The sequence below is a fragment of the Tenrec ecaudatus genome, chromosome 14 (genome assembly GCF_050624435.1).
Source record: "Tenrec ecaudatus isolate mTenEca1 chromosome 14, mTenEca1.hap1, whole genome shotgun sequence".
Taxonomy (NCBI): Eukaryota; Metazoa; Chordata; class Mammalia; order Afrosoricida; family Tenrecidae; genus Tenrec; species Tenrec ecaudatus.
The window spans coordinates 54,916,039-54,936,670 of NC_134543.1; the positions used below are offsets into that span (position 1 = coordinate 54,916,039).

Genomic DNA, 20,632 nt, shown 5'->3' on the forward strand with positions numbered 1-20,632 from the left:
TTCTCAAAGCAGGGCCCCTTCTAGCAACGAGGATGGTGTAAGCTTTCATAGCCTTCATTTCTTTGAGGTAGCATGTGACTCAAACTGAGAGAGAGCGCTGTGAACATCCATTAGTAATTGCAACATGGAATGCACAAATATATGCATCTAAGAAAATTGAAAGACACAAAAAATTAAATGGCAGCCTGAAGAGCAATACCTATGCATCAGTGAGCTGAGATGGGTTGGTGTTGGCCATTTTGAATTGGACAGTATCCTAGCACAGTCATTTCCAAAGGTCATACAGCTTTTAGGTAAGATCTCCATACAAAGTTTCATCAAAAAGTTTCTTATTTTTCATTGAATTATTACTTGACTCCTAGATGCTCTCCGGGGGCAAAATTATTTATTTTATACCTTGGAAACTCTAAGGAGTAGTCATTCAGTTCTCCTCTTTGAAGCACAATCGACTCAACTTTACAGCAGTTTGGTTTGGGGTTGGAGAAATTATTGAATGATGCAAGAAACGTGATGGGAGGAATACACAGAGTCACTATCCAAAAAAGAATTGGTTCAACCATTTCGGTAGGTAGCATATGATCAACAAACAATAACACTGAAGGGAGAAATCCATGCTAAGGGCATAAACGAACAAACAAAAGAGAGTCCAGGAATTGACAGAACACCAATCGAGATGTTTCATCAAACCGATGTGAAGATCGAAGGGCTCATTTGTCTATGCCAAGAAATCTGAACAGCAGAGACCTAGACAGGCAACTGGAATGTCCATTCCAAAGAAACATGGTCTAACACAGTGGTTCTCAACTTTCCTAATGTCGTGACCCTTTAATACAGTTCCTCACGTGGTGGTGACCCCCAACAATAAAATTATTTTCACTGCTACTTCATAATTAGAATTTTGCTACTGTTATGAATCGGGTAACCAACTGCTGTGCAAGGGTTGTTCAACCCCCAAAGGCGTCGTGACTCACAGAATGGGGAAATTATCAAATAGAAGTATAGTTATGCTGAAGATTTTTTTAAAGATAATTTAAAAAGTTACTGTAGTGTATCAAGAGGGAACTGCTAAAAATTCAAGCCTCACACAGAAGAGGACACAAGGCAAAGTGTATTACGGCTAATGTCAAATGGATCTTGGCTGAATGCAGAAAAGACCAGAAAGATGTTTACCTGTGTTTGATTGAATATACAAAAGCATAACAAATAATGGATAGATGACATTGCACATAGTGACATTTCTTCAAGGTTACTGAACTGCTCATGCAACACCTTTACACAGACAAGAGACAGTTACTTGAATAGAACAAGGAAATGGTGCATGGGTTAGGATCTGGAAAGGTGTGCATCAAGTTTGTACCCTTTAACCATACTAAGTCAATCCGTATGCTAAGCAAATAAAGACCAAAGACCAGATGAACTGTATGAAAAATAAATGGACACCTGCACATAGAAGACTCATTAGCAACCTGTGATCTGCAGATAGTACAATTTGTTGAAAATGAAGAGGACTTGAAGCACTTGCTGATGAAGATCAAAGGCCACAGCCTGTGTATGGCTTACACCTCAACATAAAGAAAACAACCCCCCAAAAATTTTTTTTAATTAATTAAAAAGAAAATGAAAATCCTTATGATTGGATCATAATGAAAGAGCAAAGGATAGACAAATTGTAAAAAGTGTCATTTTATGTGGATCCACAAACCATGCCATGGAAGAAACAGTCATTAAGTGGTGTCCTGTGTTAGGCAAAGAGCTCTGTTTAAAGTGTTGAAGGCAAACATACCCCTCGAGGCTTAAGATGAGCCTGAATAAAGCCTTGGTAGTTTGCATTGCCTCCTATGCATGTACAAGGTGGACAAGGAATAGGAAGACTGCAGAAAAAGATGGAAGCCTTTGAAGTACGGTGATAGCAAGCAATAAGTATACTAGCCTTGGTGGTACTGTCACATAAGTGCTGAACTTCTAACTGAAAGATCAGTGGTTCAAACCCACCCACCAGTGACTGCGAGAGAAAAATGAGATTTACCACCTAGGAAAGTATGTAGAGGGTCAATATGAGTCAAAATCAACTTGGTAGCAGTGGGATGGGTTGGGTTTGGGTTCTGGAAAGCAAACAAATCCAGAATGCTACTGCGGTGGTTACATAATCTGTTGTCAATTTGAAGCTTAAGAGCGAAGAGGTGGCATTTAGCCTGTCAATCAGGTTGCAGCTCGATGGCTTCATTTGGAGGCGCTAAGGAGATAAATAGCTCCCTGGAAGTGGGACACATGCTCACTCCCTTCAAGACATTCCTGTTGAGAAGCCACATGGAGCTACGCTGATGCAGCCAGAGCCCGCAGAGCTGGAGGAGCCACGTGGAGACCCAGGTCAGTGCTGAGAGGCTTCTACCACCACTGGATCCACAAGACTTTCCAGTCACTGGTTTGTGATCTTTCTTCCTGCATTCAGTGTCACTGTATATGCTGCGTGACTTTATAGACTGGTAACAGATATATGGACTAATATCAGATTTATGGACTTGACCTGGACTGGGCTGGGGTGTTTTCTTAATTACTCTTTGAGATAAAGTTCTCTTTTATACACATAGATTTGTTTGTCTAGTCTACCCGGACTAACACAGCTACTTAGAAGTGAAGATGGAAAGACTGTCTCATGTACTTGAGACACGTTATCAGGCAGGACCAGATCCTGGAGAGAGACACCATGCTTGGTAAAGTGGAGGGTCAGTGAAGCAGAGGGAGAGCCAGTGAGATACAGTGACCCAGTAGCTGCAGCAATGGGCTCAAACAACAATCCAGAAGATGACACAGTATCGGGCAGTGTTTCATTCCGTTGTACATAGACAGGGTTGTTAGGAGTTGCAGCTACTCAAAAGCATCTGGCAACAACAGTATTCATCCTTGTACAATAGTAGCAGAGGAATAACAGATGCAGCAAGCTTATCAAGGACTATTTTCTAAAACAAATAGGCATCCTCATAGTCATTACTGTATTTTTGGCTATACAAACACTTTGATGTTTACATCCCCTGTATGCCTGATCATAAATTACTCTTGATTTTGGTGGTTTCATTAAATAGCCTGTATTAGGATAGAGTGCTTGGTACAAGTGGATCAAAGTAAGATAAGGTATTAACATGCTTAATCTTAAAAGAAACTTGTTCATGCGGTGAAGATTCTGTGTCTTAATCTAACATTTACATGATTCCAGTGTACCCTACACTGAGATGCTTCTACCACCACTGGGTCCACAAGACTTTCCACCCATTGGTCTGTGATCTTCCTGCATTCGGCATTATTGCATGGCTGTGTAAGTCTAAAGAGGAATTTATGGATATTTTATTGGATATATGGACTAATATTGGACATCCGGACTTGATCTGAATTGGGCTGGGATGTTTTCTTTTTAAAAAATCATTTTATTGGGGGCTCGTACATCTCCTATCACAATCCATGCATCCATCCATTGTGTCAGCACATATGTAGATTTGTTGCCCTCATCATAGAATGTATCTTTTTTTTAAATACATTTGTACATTTATTGCCCTCATCATTCTCAAAACATTTGCTTTCTACTTAAGCCTTTGGTGTTAGCTCCTCATTTTTCCCCTCCATCCCCGCACCTCCCCCCCCCATGAACCCTCGATAATTTATAAATTATTATTATTTTGTCATGTCTTACACTGTCTGACATCTCCCTTCACCCACTTTTCTGTTGTCCGTCCCTGGGCTGGGATGTTTTCTTATCGTACAGTTACTCTTTTATATAAAGCTCTTTTTACACACAGATGAGTGCCTATAAATTTGTTTCTCTCACCTAACACACTTCCCTTTCACCATTCTTATTCAATCTGCATTCTAAGATAATAATCTGAGAAGCTGGACTATATGAAGAAAACTGAGGCATTAGAATCAGAGGAAAGCCCCTTAACAACAATAATTTATAAATTATCAAGGGTTCGTGAGGGAGGGGGGAGAGGAGAGGGAGGGGTAAATGAGGAGCTGATATCAAGGGCTCAAGTAGAAAGCAAATGTTTTGAGACTGATGATGGCAACAAATGTACAAATGTGCTTGACACAATGGATATATATGGCTTGTGATAAGAGTTGTATGAGCCCCCAATAAAATGATTTAAAATATATATATATTAAAAAAAGAGGAGCTGACACCAAAGGCTCAATATAAAGTAAATGTGTAGAAAATAATGATGGCAACATATGTACAAATATGCCTGATACAATTGATGAATGGATTGTTATAAGAACTATGAGTTCCCAATAAAATGATCTCTTAATTTAAAAATATTTTTTAGCCTGGCCCACCAGGCCGTGAGGATGATGTTCCTGAGTAGAGCAGCCAGTCCACAGAGAGAACAACATGGCTGGCCCCACTATGAGAAATGATGCCAATCAGTGACTAAGGGTGATACAGGGGACAGCACCGGAGACACAGTGTGGGAATTGCACCTGACCTGATCCCACCACACCGAGGCAAAGCACTGGGGGATGCAGCGGAACAGCAAGGGAATGGACTGGCAAGGTCCCCAGGGAATACTGAAAATGGACTTTGGGGTCAGGGGGTGGTGCCCCAACAGACTGGACTGGAAAACGCTCCTAAGGGCCAGCAAACGATCCCTGAACTAACTACAAGCTTTTCTCTTGTGAAGTGTTTTGTTCTTTGTCAGTGGTTTGTTTTTGTTGTTTTGTTGTCTGGTTGTATACTGTTGCTTTGTTTTCCTCTGTCTTATTTTCGTGCACGTTAGTGTCTCCACAGGTCTGTCTGAATAGGACAGGCTGGATGAACTATCTGGAGGAAAAACAACGGGACCGACAGTTCCGGGGGGACTTGGGGTGGGGGGGTAGGGGGGTTAAGGAAGTGGTGTTAACAAACACAGGGACAAGGGAACAACATGGGACCAAAAATGGTAGAGAGGGGGGAGTGGCAGGCCTGGTGGGAAATGATCAAGGGTAAGGTTGCTTAGAGAAGAGGTATACTCTAGCCCAGGTGGCGACGAAGCATGGTAGTAGGGCAGGAGGAATGTCAAGGGAGATGGAGGAAAGAGCTAAGAGTCAAAGGGCATTTATGGAGGTCTAGACAAAGACATGTACATGCAAATATATATAGGAGGATGGGGAAATAGATCTATGTGTCTATATTTATAGGTTAAGTATTAAGGTGGCGGAAGGACCTTGGGCCTCTACTCAAACACTCCCTCAATGCATGAATACTTTCTTTTATTAAATTAGAACTCTATGATGCTCACTCTCCCAACACAACGGCTGGAGCCAAAGGGGGTGAACAAGTAAATCTGGTGAAGAAAGCTGATGGTGCCCGGCTATCAAAAGAGATAGTGACTGGGGTCTTAAAGGCTTGAAGATAAACAAGCGGCCATCTAGCTCAGAAGCAACAAAGTCCACATGGAAGAAGCACACCAGCCTGTGTGATCGAGTGGTTCCGAAGGGATCAGTTATCAGGCATCAAAGAACAAAAAATCATATCATTGACTGCACACCTCCGTGATAGGATCGCTGAAGACAAATGGGTGCATAAGCAAATGTGGTGAAGAAAGCTGATGGTGCCCGGCTATCAAAAGAGATAGTGTCTGGGGTCTTAAAGGCTTGAAAGTGAACAAGCGGCCATCTAGCTCAGAAGCAAAAAAGCCCACATGGAAGAAGCACACCAGCCAGCGCGATCATGAGGTGCCAAAGGGACCAGGTATAAGGCATCATGCAAAAAAAAAAAAAGATATATGTGTGTATATATGTGTGTGTATTTGTGTGTGTGTGTATATATATATATATATATATATATATATACCATATTGAATGAAGGGGGAAGTGCAGAGTGGAGACCCAAGGCCCAAGTGTCGGCCACTGGAGATCCCCTCATAGAGGGGTTTAGGAGAGGAGATGGGTCAGTCAGGGTGCGAGGTAGTACCGATGAAGAACACAGCTTTCCCCTAGATCCTGGATGCTTCCTCCCCCCAACTACCATGATCCAAATTCTACCTTGCAGGGCTGGATAGGGAAGAGGTTGTACACTGGTACATATGAGGGCTGGAGGCACAGGGAATCCAGGGTGGATGATACCTTCAGGACCAAGGGTGTGAGGGGCGATGCTGGGAGAGTGGAGGGTGAGTGGGTTGGAAAGGGGGAACTGATTACAAGGATCCACATGTGACCTCCTCCCTGGGAGAGGGACGGCAGAGAAGGGGTGGAAGGGAGACTCCGGATAGGGCAAGATATGACAAAATAACAATGTATAAATTACCAAGGGCACATGAGGGAGGGTGGAAAGGGGAGGGAGGGGAAAAAAAAAAAGAGGACCTGATGCAAAGGGCTTAAGTGGAGAGCAAATGCTTTAAGAATGATTGGGGCAGGGAATGTATGGATGTGCTTTATACAATTGATGTATGTATATGTATGGATTGTGATAAGAGTTGTATGAGTCCCTAACAAAATGTAAAAAAAGAAAATGATTAGGGCAAAGAATGTACAGATGTGCTTTGTACAATTGATGTATGTATATGTATGGATTGTGATAAGAGTTGTATGAGCCCCTTATAAATTGTTAAAAAAAATTTTTTAAGATAATGACATGAATAACAGTGAGTACAAGGAAGAAGGAATTATTCTAAAATTGTGGTAATAATGGTAAAATTCTTCTGGATATGATTGAATTATTGACTTGTATGACTTATGGATGAAGTGTCAATAAAACTGTTTTTAAAAGGGAAAAAATAAAACAATCTTTAATACATAGATGATAAAACTAAGATTGCTGAAAACTCAGAGGACATGAAGCACTTTTTTATGAGAATCAAAAAATATTGCTTTCAGTATTAATTACAATTCAATGTAAAGGAAACAAAAATCCTCACAACTGGATCAATAGATAATGTCATAATAAGCAAAGAAAAGAGTGACGGTGTCAAGGATTTAATTTTTCTTGGATCTATAATCAATACCCTTGAAGGCAGCCGTCAAGAAGACATCACACTACATGCTGTAACAAGAGCAAATCTGCTGCAAAAACCTCCTTAAAATATTCAAGAGCAAAAGGATGTATTTGAGGACTAAGTTACGCCTAATCCATGCCATGGTATTTTCAATCACCTCATATGCATGTGAAAACTGAACAATGAATTAGGTAGACCAGAGAAAAACTAATATATTTGAATTACTATTTGAAATAGCAAAGAGTAGAAAAGTATCACTGCCAGAAGAACAAACAGACCTGTCTTGGAAGATGTACAGCCTTAGAAAGGTTGGGTGGGGAGACTTGTGTTGTGCTTTGGACATGTTATATTCCAATTCTACAGGTCAGGATGGAACCGCCTGTGTTGGTTTCTGAGAATATAATTTTTTACAGGAGTAGAAAGTCTCTTCTTTCCCCCAAGGAGAGATTAATGGTTTTGAACCACATACCTTGACAACCAATACTTCACCTGAGCTCCTGTTGGTGGAGGGTCAGCAAAAAGGAGGAAGACCCCCAAGGGTATGGACTAACATGATCGCTGCAACGATGGACTCAAATGTAACAAAAATTGAGAAGATGGCACAAGAAAGGGCCGTGTTCTGTTGTACGCAGGTTCACAGAGTTGGCGTCAAATACTGGTTTAGCTAAAAATGAGTCAATTCATAAGTTCAGTTAGACATGAAGGGCGAGGGCCATAGACTCGGGGGCTCTATCATCTCCATCTGACCAGCAAGTCTGGTTCTTTTTATGATTTTGAGTTTTCCTCCGAATTTTTCTCCCACCCTGCACAGGAGCTTCTGTTGTGACCTTTTTCCGAGCCGTTGGCAGTGATCCCCAAGCATCACCTCACTCTTCTGGGCCCAGGCCATCTATGGAGGCTGGTGTTCACATGGTCTGTTAGTCCACGTGCCGTGCGTCTATTATTTTCTCCACTCTTCATTTGGGAAAGGCCAATAACTGTACATTAGGGGCCTGCTCTCAAGCTTGTAAGGTCTCAGTCACACTCACCAAAGTAAGATCAAGAACATTATCTTGGTAGACTTTGCTGATGTCTCCTGAGACCATGTTCCTGAGCCCCCAGTCCATGTGACGACCCCCATGGATCATTCACTCAAGATGTTTGGCTAAATCTAGGAAGTGTTCATAAATTTCCCCTTTCCTTTGTATGCTCCATCACATTCATGGTTAATCCACATGCAGAAAGAGCCTCTCTCAAACCTCGATACACTTGTGGCTATAGTCCCATTATCCCTCTCCACCAGAAGTGTACGAGGGTTCACACAGATCAACATCTGTTTTGTTTTTTTAACTTTTCTATTAATGCTAACGGTAGAGGGCATCTCATTGTTGTTTAAATTTGCATCTCTTTGGTGATGTACTCGGTTACATGTTTGGCTGCTAACCACAAGGTCAGCAGTGGGAAACCACCATTCACAGGCCAGTTGAGGCTTTCTACTCCCCAAAAGAGGCACAGGCTTAGAGAGACCCACAGAACCGGTTCTGCTCTGTCCTGTAGGGTTACTATGCGTTTATCAAAGATCAGGATTAACTTAATGGCAGTGAGGTTTTGGTTTGTTTGTATTTTAAAGAATTGCTAACAATCCAGGGCATTTCTTCCTGTTGGCCACAGGAATGTCTTTTCTTTTTTTTTTTTGGTAAAGTGTTCATGAACTTTGCTCATTTTTAAACTGGATGAAAGGTCTTTGGTTTAGAAGTGTTTTAATTTTCAATATATTTTAGAGATAGTTCCTAGTCTGACATGTCATTATTCATGTTTCCTCAGTTTATGACTTCTCTTTTGACTTTTCGTGAAAGTTTTTTATTGCTCACAGTGTCTCATTTTTAGGATGTCCCAGTACTCTAGTTTCTCTTGTGCTGCTTGGGGGTTTTCAGTTATATTTGACAGTGTACATAGGTTCTTCAGATAGTTTATGGAAATTTTCTATTATATTTTAATTCAATGTTTTCCACAAATTTACTGTGTATTGTGATCACTCCATGTCTGTGTACTTTAATTTTTATAATTATAAAAGATGCTTAACATAATTAGAATTGCCACAAGGAAGTGGTAAATTCACTACCCACTGTATATTTCACAAGCACGTATTTTTTGATGTCCCTGGAATGTTAGATATAACTGGATAAATTATTTAAAGTATCAACTTTTTTTCTTCCCAGTGTTTCACTCTGATTTCCCATCTCCACATCACCTTCAAAATTTCTCTTCTAGTGGGGCACCCTCTCTGCTGGTCATTCTTTACTCCAGTGGATGCCCACCAGAGAAGGGAATTCTGGCCTGGTTTTTGTGGGTCGATAGCTGAAGCTTGGAGGGAGAATGTGGAGAGTTCAAACTATGGGAATAGGAGGGAGCACCAACAAGACAAGCTATCTCCAATGCCTGGAACTAAATAAAGGTTCCCCCAGGCTAGGAGGTGGAGGACAGGTGAAGAGAGAGTCCGTAGCTGTGGTGGGACTTTACAAATAAGGCCCTGTGTTTCCTCCAAGTCAAGTCTCCCCGGAAGTAGCATAACATACTCAGGTAGATCCCAAAGCTTAAGAGCAGGTGCTCGCTTAGCCCGGAGGCAAACTCAGAGTCCTTCCCTTGAGCCCTGGAGCAGCAGTGCAAGAAAGTAGAAGGGCCCAACAGATAACAATGAGGCATCTGCTTGGACCAGTGCTCAAGGCAGAAAGACTGGCTATCCCAGCAGGTAGTAGCATGAGAACTAGACATCAAAGATTAAATACCTTGTCCACCCAGTCTGCCTTGGGCCTATTAATTAAACATATGAAAGAAATTTAAAAATTTTGTTGAAAAATGTCATTGTCTTTCCATGTCCTTTTCCCTGAACTTTTTGAAACCCCTCGGTATCCTTATATGTCCACTGATGATCTTGATGGTTTTAGCTTTACATTTAGGTCTTTGACGCATCTCAAGTTCATTTTTGTATATGTGATATGCAGCATACGGTATGCTTCATATTCCTGCAAATGAATGTCTAGTTTTGCTAGCACCATTTGTTAAAAAAAAAGACCAACTCTTCTCCTGTTGGTGGGTTTTGGCCCTTTGTCAAAGATCGGCTGTCAGGAGGAAGAAGGTTGCTTGCAGGTTTTCAACTCGGTTCCCTTGGTCTCTGGGTCTGTGCTTGTACAGGACCAGTGTGTTTGGGCCACCATGACTGTAGAGTAGGTTTCGGATCAGGAGGTGTGAGGCCTCCTGCTTTGTTCTTCTGTAAAATGCTTTGCTTACTCTGTGCCCCTTTACTTTGCACATACAAAGCTGATGATTGGGGTTTCTATCTCTTTAAAGAATGGTGATGGAATTTGGACCAGGAAAGTGGATGCCATCTAAATAATTAAGAATCCAAACCATTTCGCTCCATTGAAAAGAAAAGGTTTTTTTAAAAACATCACAAAAGAAAATTTCAAAGAACCTGACAGTGCAATTCTAAACTTCTATAGTGGAGTAAAAAACCGAAAATAGGTCACACTTCAAGTTATCCCTGAAGAGGGCGCTGGTGCCTTAGTGGGTATGAATTAGGCTGCAAACCACACGGTCAGCAGTTTAAAACCACCTACCGCTCCTCTGGAGAAATACAGGACTTTCTACTCCCCTAAAGATTTACAATCTCAGAAGTTCTAGGGAAGCTCTACCCTGTCCTGTAGGGTCACTATGAGTTGGCATTGACTCAATAGTTAGGAGATATTTTTTTTTGGGGGGGGGCGTTAGTCCTATAAAGAGTTTCAGTCCTGGAAACTCACAAGAGTAGACCTGTCCTATGCTATAGCATCACTGTGATTTGGAATTGACTCGATGGTAGAGAGAAAGAAAATGAGACCCTGAAGAAGTGCATGATGGAAGTATGTGCCTCAACATATACTACATGGCCTATATAAAGAGATGTAAAATATCTGTAAAACCGATGCAAACCATCAAAACTGTGAGATAATGACAAAGGAATAGACAAACACCACTGCAGCAGGACAGGGAGCATAGAAATAGAGCGGCATCCCCCCAGGAACGTCCATGGCAGCAGGACAGGGAGCATGGAAATAGAGCGGCATCCCCCAGAGCGGCCTGGAGATCATGGGGACAAGGTGGATTATTCCATAATGTCTCTGTGACACTGGAGTACCCACATGGAAACTAACGAAAGAGAATTCTATATCAAACGATTTATTAAATAAAATCCAAATGGATTTAGAAACCAAAAAAATGTTTAAGTGCAAAACTTTAAAACCAGAAACCATAGAATATTTTATAAATTTGTACCTGAGAAAGAGTTCTTAACTCACAAAAATACATTTATAAAGTAAAATACTGATTAAAGTGTTTGTATGTAAACGTAAGACTCATGTTATTAAAATATGAGGGTGAAGTCATGTCATAAACTGACCAAAGATAGCTGTGATAGAAATGACTAACAAACAGCTTTCGGCCAAAATCTGTAAAAAATTTGAAAAATGTAAAACTGGACAAAAGGCAAACTGGCACAGAGAAAGAGATATGAATGACCAAATATATAAGCACAGGCTTATACCTCAGGAAAATGCAGATTTAAACCACAGTGAGATATAATTTCACACCTATTATGATATCAAGTGTTTGTTAGGATGTGGAATAGATTTCACACTGTGAAAAGATGAATATCCCACAGTCTACTTACATTCTCACTGCCGTGGAGTGGATTCAGACTCATAGCAACCTTATATTAGCATCTCAAAAACTTAAAGCTAAATAATATATTACTTAGGGATGCAGGTATACATAATAAAACATTTAAAAATGACCAAGGAAATAAAAAACATCAAAGTCAAGTGTCAGTGTGATAGTGCTTACCTTTGAAGGAGTAAAAAGAGATGTCTTGGGGGAACAGAGTGACGAAACCCCCGGGGAATACCAAAAACAGACTTGGGAGACAGAGTGTGGCACCCCATCAGACTAAACTGGAAAACACTCGTAAAAGCCAACAAACAGACATTGAACTAGGCTTTTCCAGTTTTGTCAGTGGCTTTCTTTTTGTTAGTGTTATTTTGTGTTTGTTTTTTGCTGTTGATGTTATTGTTTGTTGGTTTTGACTTCCTTTGTTTTTTTATTTGATTTTGCCTGGTTTTTGCACTTAGTAATGTATCTGCATGTCTATCTAGATAAGATAGGCAGGATAAACAATTCAGAGATGAAAAGAATGGGACCAATGGTTCTGGAGGGATATGGGAGAAGGGGAGATGGGAGAAAGGAAATCGGGGGTGGGTGGACCAACCCAGGGACAAGGGAACAACAAGTGAACTAAAATCAATGGAAGGAAGGTTGTAGGATGCCTAGTGGGGTTCAATCATGGGCAATGGAGCAGCAAGGAATTACTAAACCCGATTGAAGCCCCAAAATGATGGTGGGACAAGAGGGAAGTAAAAAGAAAATAGAGGAAAGAACTAGGAGAAAAAGGACATTTATAGAGGCCTAAATATAGGCATGTACATATGTAAATATATATGTATATATAATGAGAGGGGAATAGAACTATGTACTTATATCTATATGTTAAGAATTAAGGCTGCAGATGGACATTGAGCCTCAACTTAAGTACTCACAATTGCTGAAGACAAAATGGGTACATAAGCAAATGTGGTGAAGAAAGGTGATGGTGCCCAGCTATCAAAAGATATAGCATCTGGGATCTTAAAGCCTTGAAGGTAAACAAGCAGCCATCTGGCTCAGAAGCAACAAAGCCCACATGGAAGAAGCACACCAGCCTGTGTGATCATGAGGTGTCGATGGGATCAGGTAACAGGCATCTAAGACTCAGAATAAAACCAGACCCAATGTGAATGAGGGGGAGCCTGGAGTGGAGAGCCAATGCCCACCTGTAGACAATTGGACATTCCCTCACAGAGGGGTAACAGGGAAGAGATGAGCCAGTCAGGGTGCAGTATAGCACTGATGAAACACACAACTTCCCGCTAGTTCTTTGATGCTTCCTTCCACCCACTATCATGACCTCAATTCTACCTTACAAGTCAGATTAGACCAGAGCATGCACACTGCTACATATAAGAGCCAGAAACACAGTGAATCCAGGATAGATAAACCCCTCAGGGCCAACAAGGAGAATAGAGATACCAGGAGGATTAGGGGAGGTTGGGGGGAGAAAGGGGGAATTAATCACAAGGATCAATCTAGAACCCCCTCCCAGGAGGACGAATAATGGAAAGGTAGGTGAGGAGCGATATGGAAAAAATCATCTATAACTTATCAAGGGTTTGTGAGTGAGGGTGGGGGAAGATATGGGGAGCTGATATCAGGAGCTCCAGTGGGAAGAGAATGTTTTGAAAACGATGATGGTGGCATAAGTGCAAATGTACTTGACACATTGGAGGAATGTATGGATTGTGATAAGAGATGTAAGAGCCACCAATAAAAGTATTAAGAAAAAGAAAAGAAAGATGTCTTTGAGGAGGGGCACATAAGAAATTTCAAGATGTTGGTGAAGTTCTAATCATTCAGTTACAGTAGACTCAGCTGCTTACTACTGTTTCTTTTGAAAACGGAACATATATATTTTGTGGTCTGTTCCATATACTGGATCCCTGGTTTCACTGTGAATTAGGCATCAGGTTGGTGGTTCAAAACTACCAGCCACTCTGACGAAGAAAGATGAGACTGTCTGCACTCATAAAAAATGCCCAGTCTTGGAAACACTATATAAGGTGGCTATGAATTGGATTCCGCTTGATGGCGGTGGTCATACACATGTGTCCCAGAAGAATGTTTAAATCAAAGAGGACGGGCCTCCAAATCTAAAGACTCCTTGACTTTATGCACCATATATAATCGAGTAGAAGCCGACCCAAACATCAGCCAAGGCATCTAATTTTACCACAAAAACTGCAATAAAAATGTGCTGAAAAAGTTGTCTTATACATGATGAGTATATAGGTAACTAAAAATACCTTGAAGTAGACCATTGCCCCGATGATCATGGGTTCGCTTTACAGTCTAGTTATTAGATCTAAAGATAATAAAGGCTACAGTTTTTTAAAGGCTACAGTTTGAAGTGGAACAAAAGTATAATCCAGGAGTCATTAAGGTATAAGCAGATGCTCAGTATAAAAATGTGCTCCTGGGGAGCCTGCACATAAAGCATCCAGGGAAGCTGTCTGGTTGAAACTTAGAGAAGATGTGAGTCAGGGTTGTATTCTTTCATCATACTTATTCAACCTGTAAACAACCCAAACACAAACTCACTTCCATCAAGTCAGTGCTGACTCATAGCGACCCACTGTGGGTTTCTGAGACTGAACTGTTTCTGGCAGTAGAAAGTCCGATCTTTCTCCCTTGGAGCTGCTGGTGGTTCCAAATTGCTGACTCTGGATCGCAGCCCAACAAGAAACCACTACACTACCAGGACTCCTAGTCAACTTATATAGACTGAGCAAGTAATCCAGGGAGCTAGACTGCACCAGTAAGAGGAAGGTATCAGGACTGTGAGAAGACTTCCTAACAACCTCTGATATACAGATGACACAACCTTGCTTGCTGAAGTCAAGAAGGTCTGCATACTTACTGATGACGCTCAAAGATAACAGCCTACAGTATGGACTACGTGTCAGCAGAAAGAAAACAAAAACCCTCACAACTGGACCAACAGGCAAAGTCATGATAAGTGGAGAGAAGAATGATGTCGTGGATTTCATTTTACTTGGCTCCACAACCAGCATTCATGGAAGCAGCGGGGGAGGGAGAGGAAAAAAGAGGAGCTGATACCAAGGGCTCAAGTAGAAAGAAAATGGTTTGAAAATGATGATGGCAATAATATGTAAAAATGTGCTTGATACAATTGACGTATGGAATGTTGCAAGAGTTGTAAGAGCCACCAATGAAATGATTTATAAAAAAAATTTTTAAAAGAAATCCAACTTTGCATTGTGAAAATCGGTGGGTAAAGGCCTCATTAAAGCACTCAAAAGCCAAGATGCACGTTGATGATGAAGGTGTGTCTGGCTCAAGTCATGGGATTTTTTATCACTTCCTACGCATGCAGTTGCTGGACAATGAATAAGGAAGTCTGAAGAATTAATGCCTTTGAATTGTGGTATCGGCAAGGGATATCAAATATGCCATGGACTGCCAGGCAGGTGCACAGGTAGCTGGGTTGCTCCTTCAAAGGGAAGATGGCAAAGCTCTGTCTCATGTACTTTGGCCCAGGAGGGACGAGTCCATGGAAAAGAACCTCACACTCGGTAAAGCAGAGGAAGACCCTCAAGCAGACTGATTGATACAGTTGCCGCAAGCAGGGAGTGAAGCAGTAAGGATTGCGAAGATGGTGCAGGAGGAGGCAGTGTTTCATTCTGTTCTACAGACAATTGTATGCAGCAGAATCTACAATTGCTGAATAATAGTCCATCGTGTGGCTATATCACATTTTGTTTACCAGTCTTTTTTAAAACTATTTTTGTTTTTTTCTTAAAAGATCACTTTATTGGGGGTTCTTGCAGCTCTTATAACAATCCATACATCGATTGAATCAAGCGTATTTGTACATCTGTTGCAATCATTATTTCCTAAGGATTTACTTTCTATTGAGCCACTCGTTTTTAATGGGTATTGAGTTCTTAAATTTTAGCTGTTAAGTGAGCATTATTTTCTCTAAAGCAATGCAGAACTGTAAGTTTGCATTGTAGGAAACACAAATTCCTATTTAGTATTCCAAGTTTTTGATAACTCCCATTAGAAAAAGTGTGTGTCTCTGTCTTGTCTCTGGCAGTACTGAAGCCCTAAGCCAGTGTTGACAGGCGTTGCTTTCTGGGTTACTGTCTCTGATACTCATCTGTCCCCTTTACCTTGCACACTAGCACTCTTTGCCCGAGTCTCTAGTCTAGGGCGATCAAGTTTATAGAGCACTGATTTCTTACAGCAGGCTCATCGTAGCTGGGCTTTCTGCAGCACTCTTTGGCGTGCTGTATCCTCACCGCAGACTCCACGCAATCACCCAGAATTTAAATCCTCCATGTATAATTTATCGATTATTATACCTCTGGCCAGTTGCTTCTGCTCTCAGATGCCTTGTATATTAAGGTATGGGGAATGATTCCTACCTTCAAAGAAATGATTAGTAAATATGTAAATTTGGTCAAACAGCACTCACGACTGATAGCTCTCTCAGTTCTACACATTGACCTGCTTCCCACCTATATCTCAGAGTATGATCCTCGATACCACCCTTAGCCCTGGTGTCACCAGAGTTGCCTTTCTGCATTCTAGCTTTTAATGGGCCCCTGCATCGTCTCCAGTCACACGAAGAAGAACAATACTTGCTATATGAGAATGCCCCTTTGCTTTAAGTTGACTCTGACCCATAGCAACTCCATGTGTGTCAGAATAGAACGATGTTCCATAGGGTTTACAAATGGTTGGTTTTTTAAAGAAGTAGACCTCCAGGTTTTTCTTCGTTACAGTGTCCTTATCTGAATTATATGCCTCCCATAGAAGTCTTACAAATATCTTACTTTCTAATTTCTTGGTAAGCACTGTACTTTACAACTCTGGATAGTCTACCTTTGCATTCTGCCCTTGTCTTTCTAACTTATCTGGAAATATTTACTTAGTTTGATGATCAAGTCAGTTCACCATTTTCTTTTTCTAAGCTATCACTTGGTGCTTTATTTCATTTTCCCCCTCATGAGAAACCTCTGACTTCTAAGAGGGCCTCTTTTCTCCATCACCCTTATACTCCACCCCATTTTCTTATATATATAAAAGATTCCACAGTATCCTGTTACAGAAAATAAATTGGGAGACAACCTGGGGTCCTAATTCCAGTTCTCCAACTTATTGTGTGATTTTCACCAAGTCATTCAACCTTTCTGAGACCCAGTTTTTTCATCTGCAAAATTGATATTGATATAATCTGTGGACTCCAGAGACTGAAGGTCAAATGCAGTAGTGTAGGTGAGTATGCCTTGAAAACTCTAATTCTAAATTTAAAAAAATTTAAGAAAACTTTAGTTCTATATAATGCATATGATATTATTGAGTCCACAAACAGACTGTGTAGCACAGTGATAAAGATGCAGAAACCCAAATGTAAATGGCCAGGGATCGATGCAAGAATATATATCCAGTTCAGGATATATTCGAGTTAGAACTAACAGCATTTCTTACTCGCAACCATCGAGTCAATTCTTACTCCTAACTTTTCAGAGGCTTAAACCTTTATGGGAGTAGATGGCATCCAGAGGAGCTCTGGTGGGTTCAAACTGCCGACCTTGTGGTTAGCAGCCCAACAGTAAGTAACCTTCTACAGCACCAGGGCGTCCTAACAGCCCTTCCTATCTTCTTGGGTTTTGTTGTTGCTTGCTTTGGGGATCACATCTCATCAATATGTACTACATATTATGTTGCGGTGCTTAATTTACTGGTGTGAACCTCCTGTGATTTGTCAAGATGCTCATCACAAGAGGCAATACTAAGGGAGTGGGGCAGATAGTCAGTGCACTGAGAACTACCAGCAGCCTGTGAAATTCCTAATCTAGAGGCCAAGGGAGGAGCGGAAGGGGCACTTTGGAAATGTTTTTCTAGATGTGAGAAGAAAAAGAAAGAAAGAAAATGGGTGATTTCAGAACATGGCTCTGACAAGGAATGTTCGGGCCGCTCCAACTCTCCACATCTGCCTCCCACAAGCCTAGGGTGAGCTCACATCCAATACCCTTGCCTACTGAGAGCGAGGTTGATCCTGTGACCACACAAAAAGCAGACGCAAAAGGGAATATCATCTTGGGTAAAGAGAGCCAGAACCACCAATTAAGATGGAAAGGCGTGCCTCTCGGCCGGGAGGCGGGGGTGGGAGGGTGGGGGTGGGTATTCCACTGAGGCATGGGAGAGAATCCAGCAGCTCCAAACCCACACGCTAGCAGGTGGGCGCTTTCCAAACAATAACAATCCAAAGCGCATAAACACCATGTTTCCCGACCCTCCGAGGCACCCGCACGGGCAGAGCTAACAAGCGTTCCTAAAAGGCTGCTGCTGAGTTTATGGCGGGTGGAGGGAGGAGCAACCAGCGTCCAGGGCCGAAACGGAGATGGGGCGGGGGCCGGGCCGGGCGGGGCTGCGCTGTCCTCCGCGTCCTGCGCTCGCCCCGCTCGCCGGCGGGGCGCCGCCCACCCACCCGCGGGGAGCACCCCCGCCCTCGGCCTGCTGCTGAATCACGAGCCCACGAGTTCCGCGAGGGGAGCCGGCGAACAAAGCCAACCCTGGGGCTGGCCCGAACGCGGGCCGGGGCGGGGGGTGTTGGGGGGGGGCGCGAAGGAAGCCCGTAACTTTGCGCCCCTGCCGCCCGATCCTCCACCCGACCGCTAAGTTAAACGGCGCGCGGCAGCGCTCGGGGACTCCCAGGCCCGCGCCCCTTCTCCGGGGCGGCCCGTCGGCGACTCGGGGCCCGCTCCTCGGGCGCGCTCCGGCCGCCTCATTGTCCCACCGCGCTCCGGAACCGGCGGCCTCGCCGCTGCGGTGGGGGCGCCCGCTCCAGACGCCGGCCCCCAGCCGCAGCCCCGGCGCTCGCCCCCGCCGGCCTTCGCAGGCGCGCCCGGGGCCACGGCCGCCAGGCCTGGCGGGCGAGCGGTGGGTGCTGTCCAAATGCTGGGCGGCGGCTGCGGGCGGCGAGGCCAAGCTGGGGCCCCGGCCTGTGCGGAGCTGCAGCCTTGGCCCGACCGAGGACTGCCAGCCCCGGGGCACCGCTGGGCCAGGGTCCCTCGGCCCGAGCCCGGGGGCCGCTCGGCGGCGGCCCTGCTCGCCGCCCGGCCCTCGTCGTCTCGGAAGCAGAAAGCCGAGGCTGGTCCCTGGACAGGCTGCAGAAGTTACCGTTGCGACTCACCCCAACTGTTTCTGTCCCTGCGGGTCTTGGCCATCGCGCTCGGGAGGCTGCTGGTGCGGCGGCGCGGTCGGCTCCTGGCCGCGGGTGGCTGGCGCTGGGAGGCTCTGTGCCCTCGCCGGCGCCGTTCGCTCGCTCGCCTAGCCGCTGAGGATGTTGCTGTGGCGCCGGTGGGAAGGAGCGGGGAGGAGAAGGGCGGAGGGAGCGGATGAACCGCACTCAGCATCATAAGGCCGAGTTCACAGATAGCAGCGTCACACCCTCTCTACCTCAGCCCACCCCTAGGGCGTGAAGACAGTGACAGACGATGTACTGCAACATTTTCAACAGCGCGCGCTCGCGCACACACACACAAACAGCACACCTCCACACACACACACACACACGCACACACGCACACACAATTTAATGGATTATCTAGTCACAGAGACACACAAACCAATATACTGCATTACTGGGCGTTCAAATACCTGTTTCCTAGAACAGCTTTAGTACAAACAGGATGTCAACATTCATATAGCCAATAAGTTAAAATCATCTGCATTTATCTACCAGGCAGGGTTTCTTTGTTTTTAAGGTGAGGTCATATTGGTAGAGAGAATCTTGGTTTGTTTTTATATATATATATATAGTTATATATATATTGTTATATAAATCTTGGTTTGTTATATATATTCAATATATATATATTGAATAAGGTCTTTTTTTTAAGGACTAGAAGATTAGATCAAGATGGTAATGATCAATGAAAGCTGGAGAGTCATCCGAATCTATAACTAACTCAATGGTCTCCAAACTCACTGTCACCACGTCAATTTGATTTAGAGGACGGAATGAAACTGCCTCTGGGGTTTCCGAAACTGCTCATCTTGACGGGAATATGAACCCCCCTCTTTCTGCTGACCTTGAGGGTAGCAGCCCAACCCGTGACCAGCTGTGACCCCAAGGTTCCTTACTCAAAGGTCTCTGGAAAGTCACTGCCATGGAACAGAGTGACTCACAGCAACCCGGTAGGACAGTAGAACTACCCCTGTGAGTTTCCAAGGCTGGAACTCTTGACTGGAAGTGCAGGCCCTGTGGTCAGTAGCCCACCATCGCAACCGGGGCTCCTGACCAGTGGTCTAGTGGGCCACATTGCTCAGTACATTTGCAGAGGTGAAGTCTGTAGGCACAGTCCAGTTAATACTAATTTATAATATTTTCATTAAAATCAGACTATATAGTCTGGGTGGGTCTTGGCACCCACAAAGGTAATAGTTTTGAATGAAAAGTAAAAAGTGAGAAATATCTAAAATGTTCTCAATCCTTGCCACTGGTTTCTTCCTCTGGCCCACAAACTTAATTTTCAAGTCCCTAGCAACACTGTCCTTTTATGCAACTTGACCTTCAAAATACCATGCTGCCATTCCTTACCTCCTCATTCACAGATTTCTCCTGCCCCTACATTCTGATGATCTGTTCTTCCTAGGTAACCCCTGCTAGCTTCTACATGAATAGACCCATGATCTCTCTTCTTCATCCTAAGCAATGTTTCACTCTACAATCTCTTGATGTAATTTACTCCACTGGCTTCAGATAAGCTCCCCATTCCCAAATCTATACTTTTCATCTTATGCTTTCTTAAGGAGAATCATCAAGCCAGAGCTGAGGTTAGCTTCACTTTGTTTTCCTACTAGAACTTCAAATTCAACATATACAAGACCAAAGCCAAATGCTCCCACTCACCACTACCAAATTTTATGCATTCTAATTTCATTTAATGGTTCTCATGACCACAGAGCTGTGAATACTG

At 43.3% G+C, this 20,632-nt stretch overlaps 1 protein-coding gene across 1 annotated transcript in view; it reads right to left on the reverse strand.

Annotated features, from left to right (window-relative positions):
• ATL1 (atlastin GTPase 1) overlaps positions 1-19,088 on the reverse strand; it is a 94,191-nt gene extending 75,103 nt beyond the window's left edge. The window contains exon 1 of the mRNA XM_075531245.1: positions 18,844-19,088. Coding sequence (XP_075387360.1) covers positions 18,844-19,069 — 226 coding nt within the window. The 5' untranslated portion in view covers positions 19,070-19,088. The remainder of the gene's footprint in view (positions 1-18,843) is intronic.
• Positions 19,089-20,632: the final 1,544 nt, after the last annotated feature.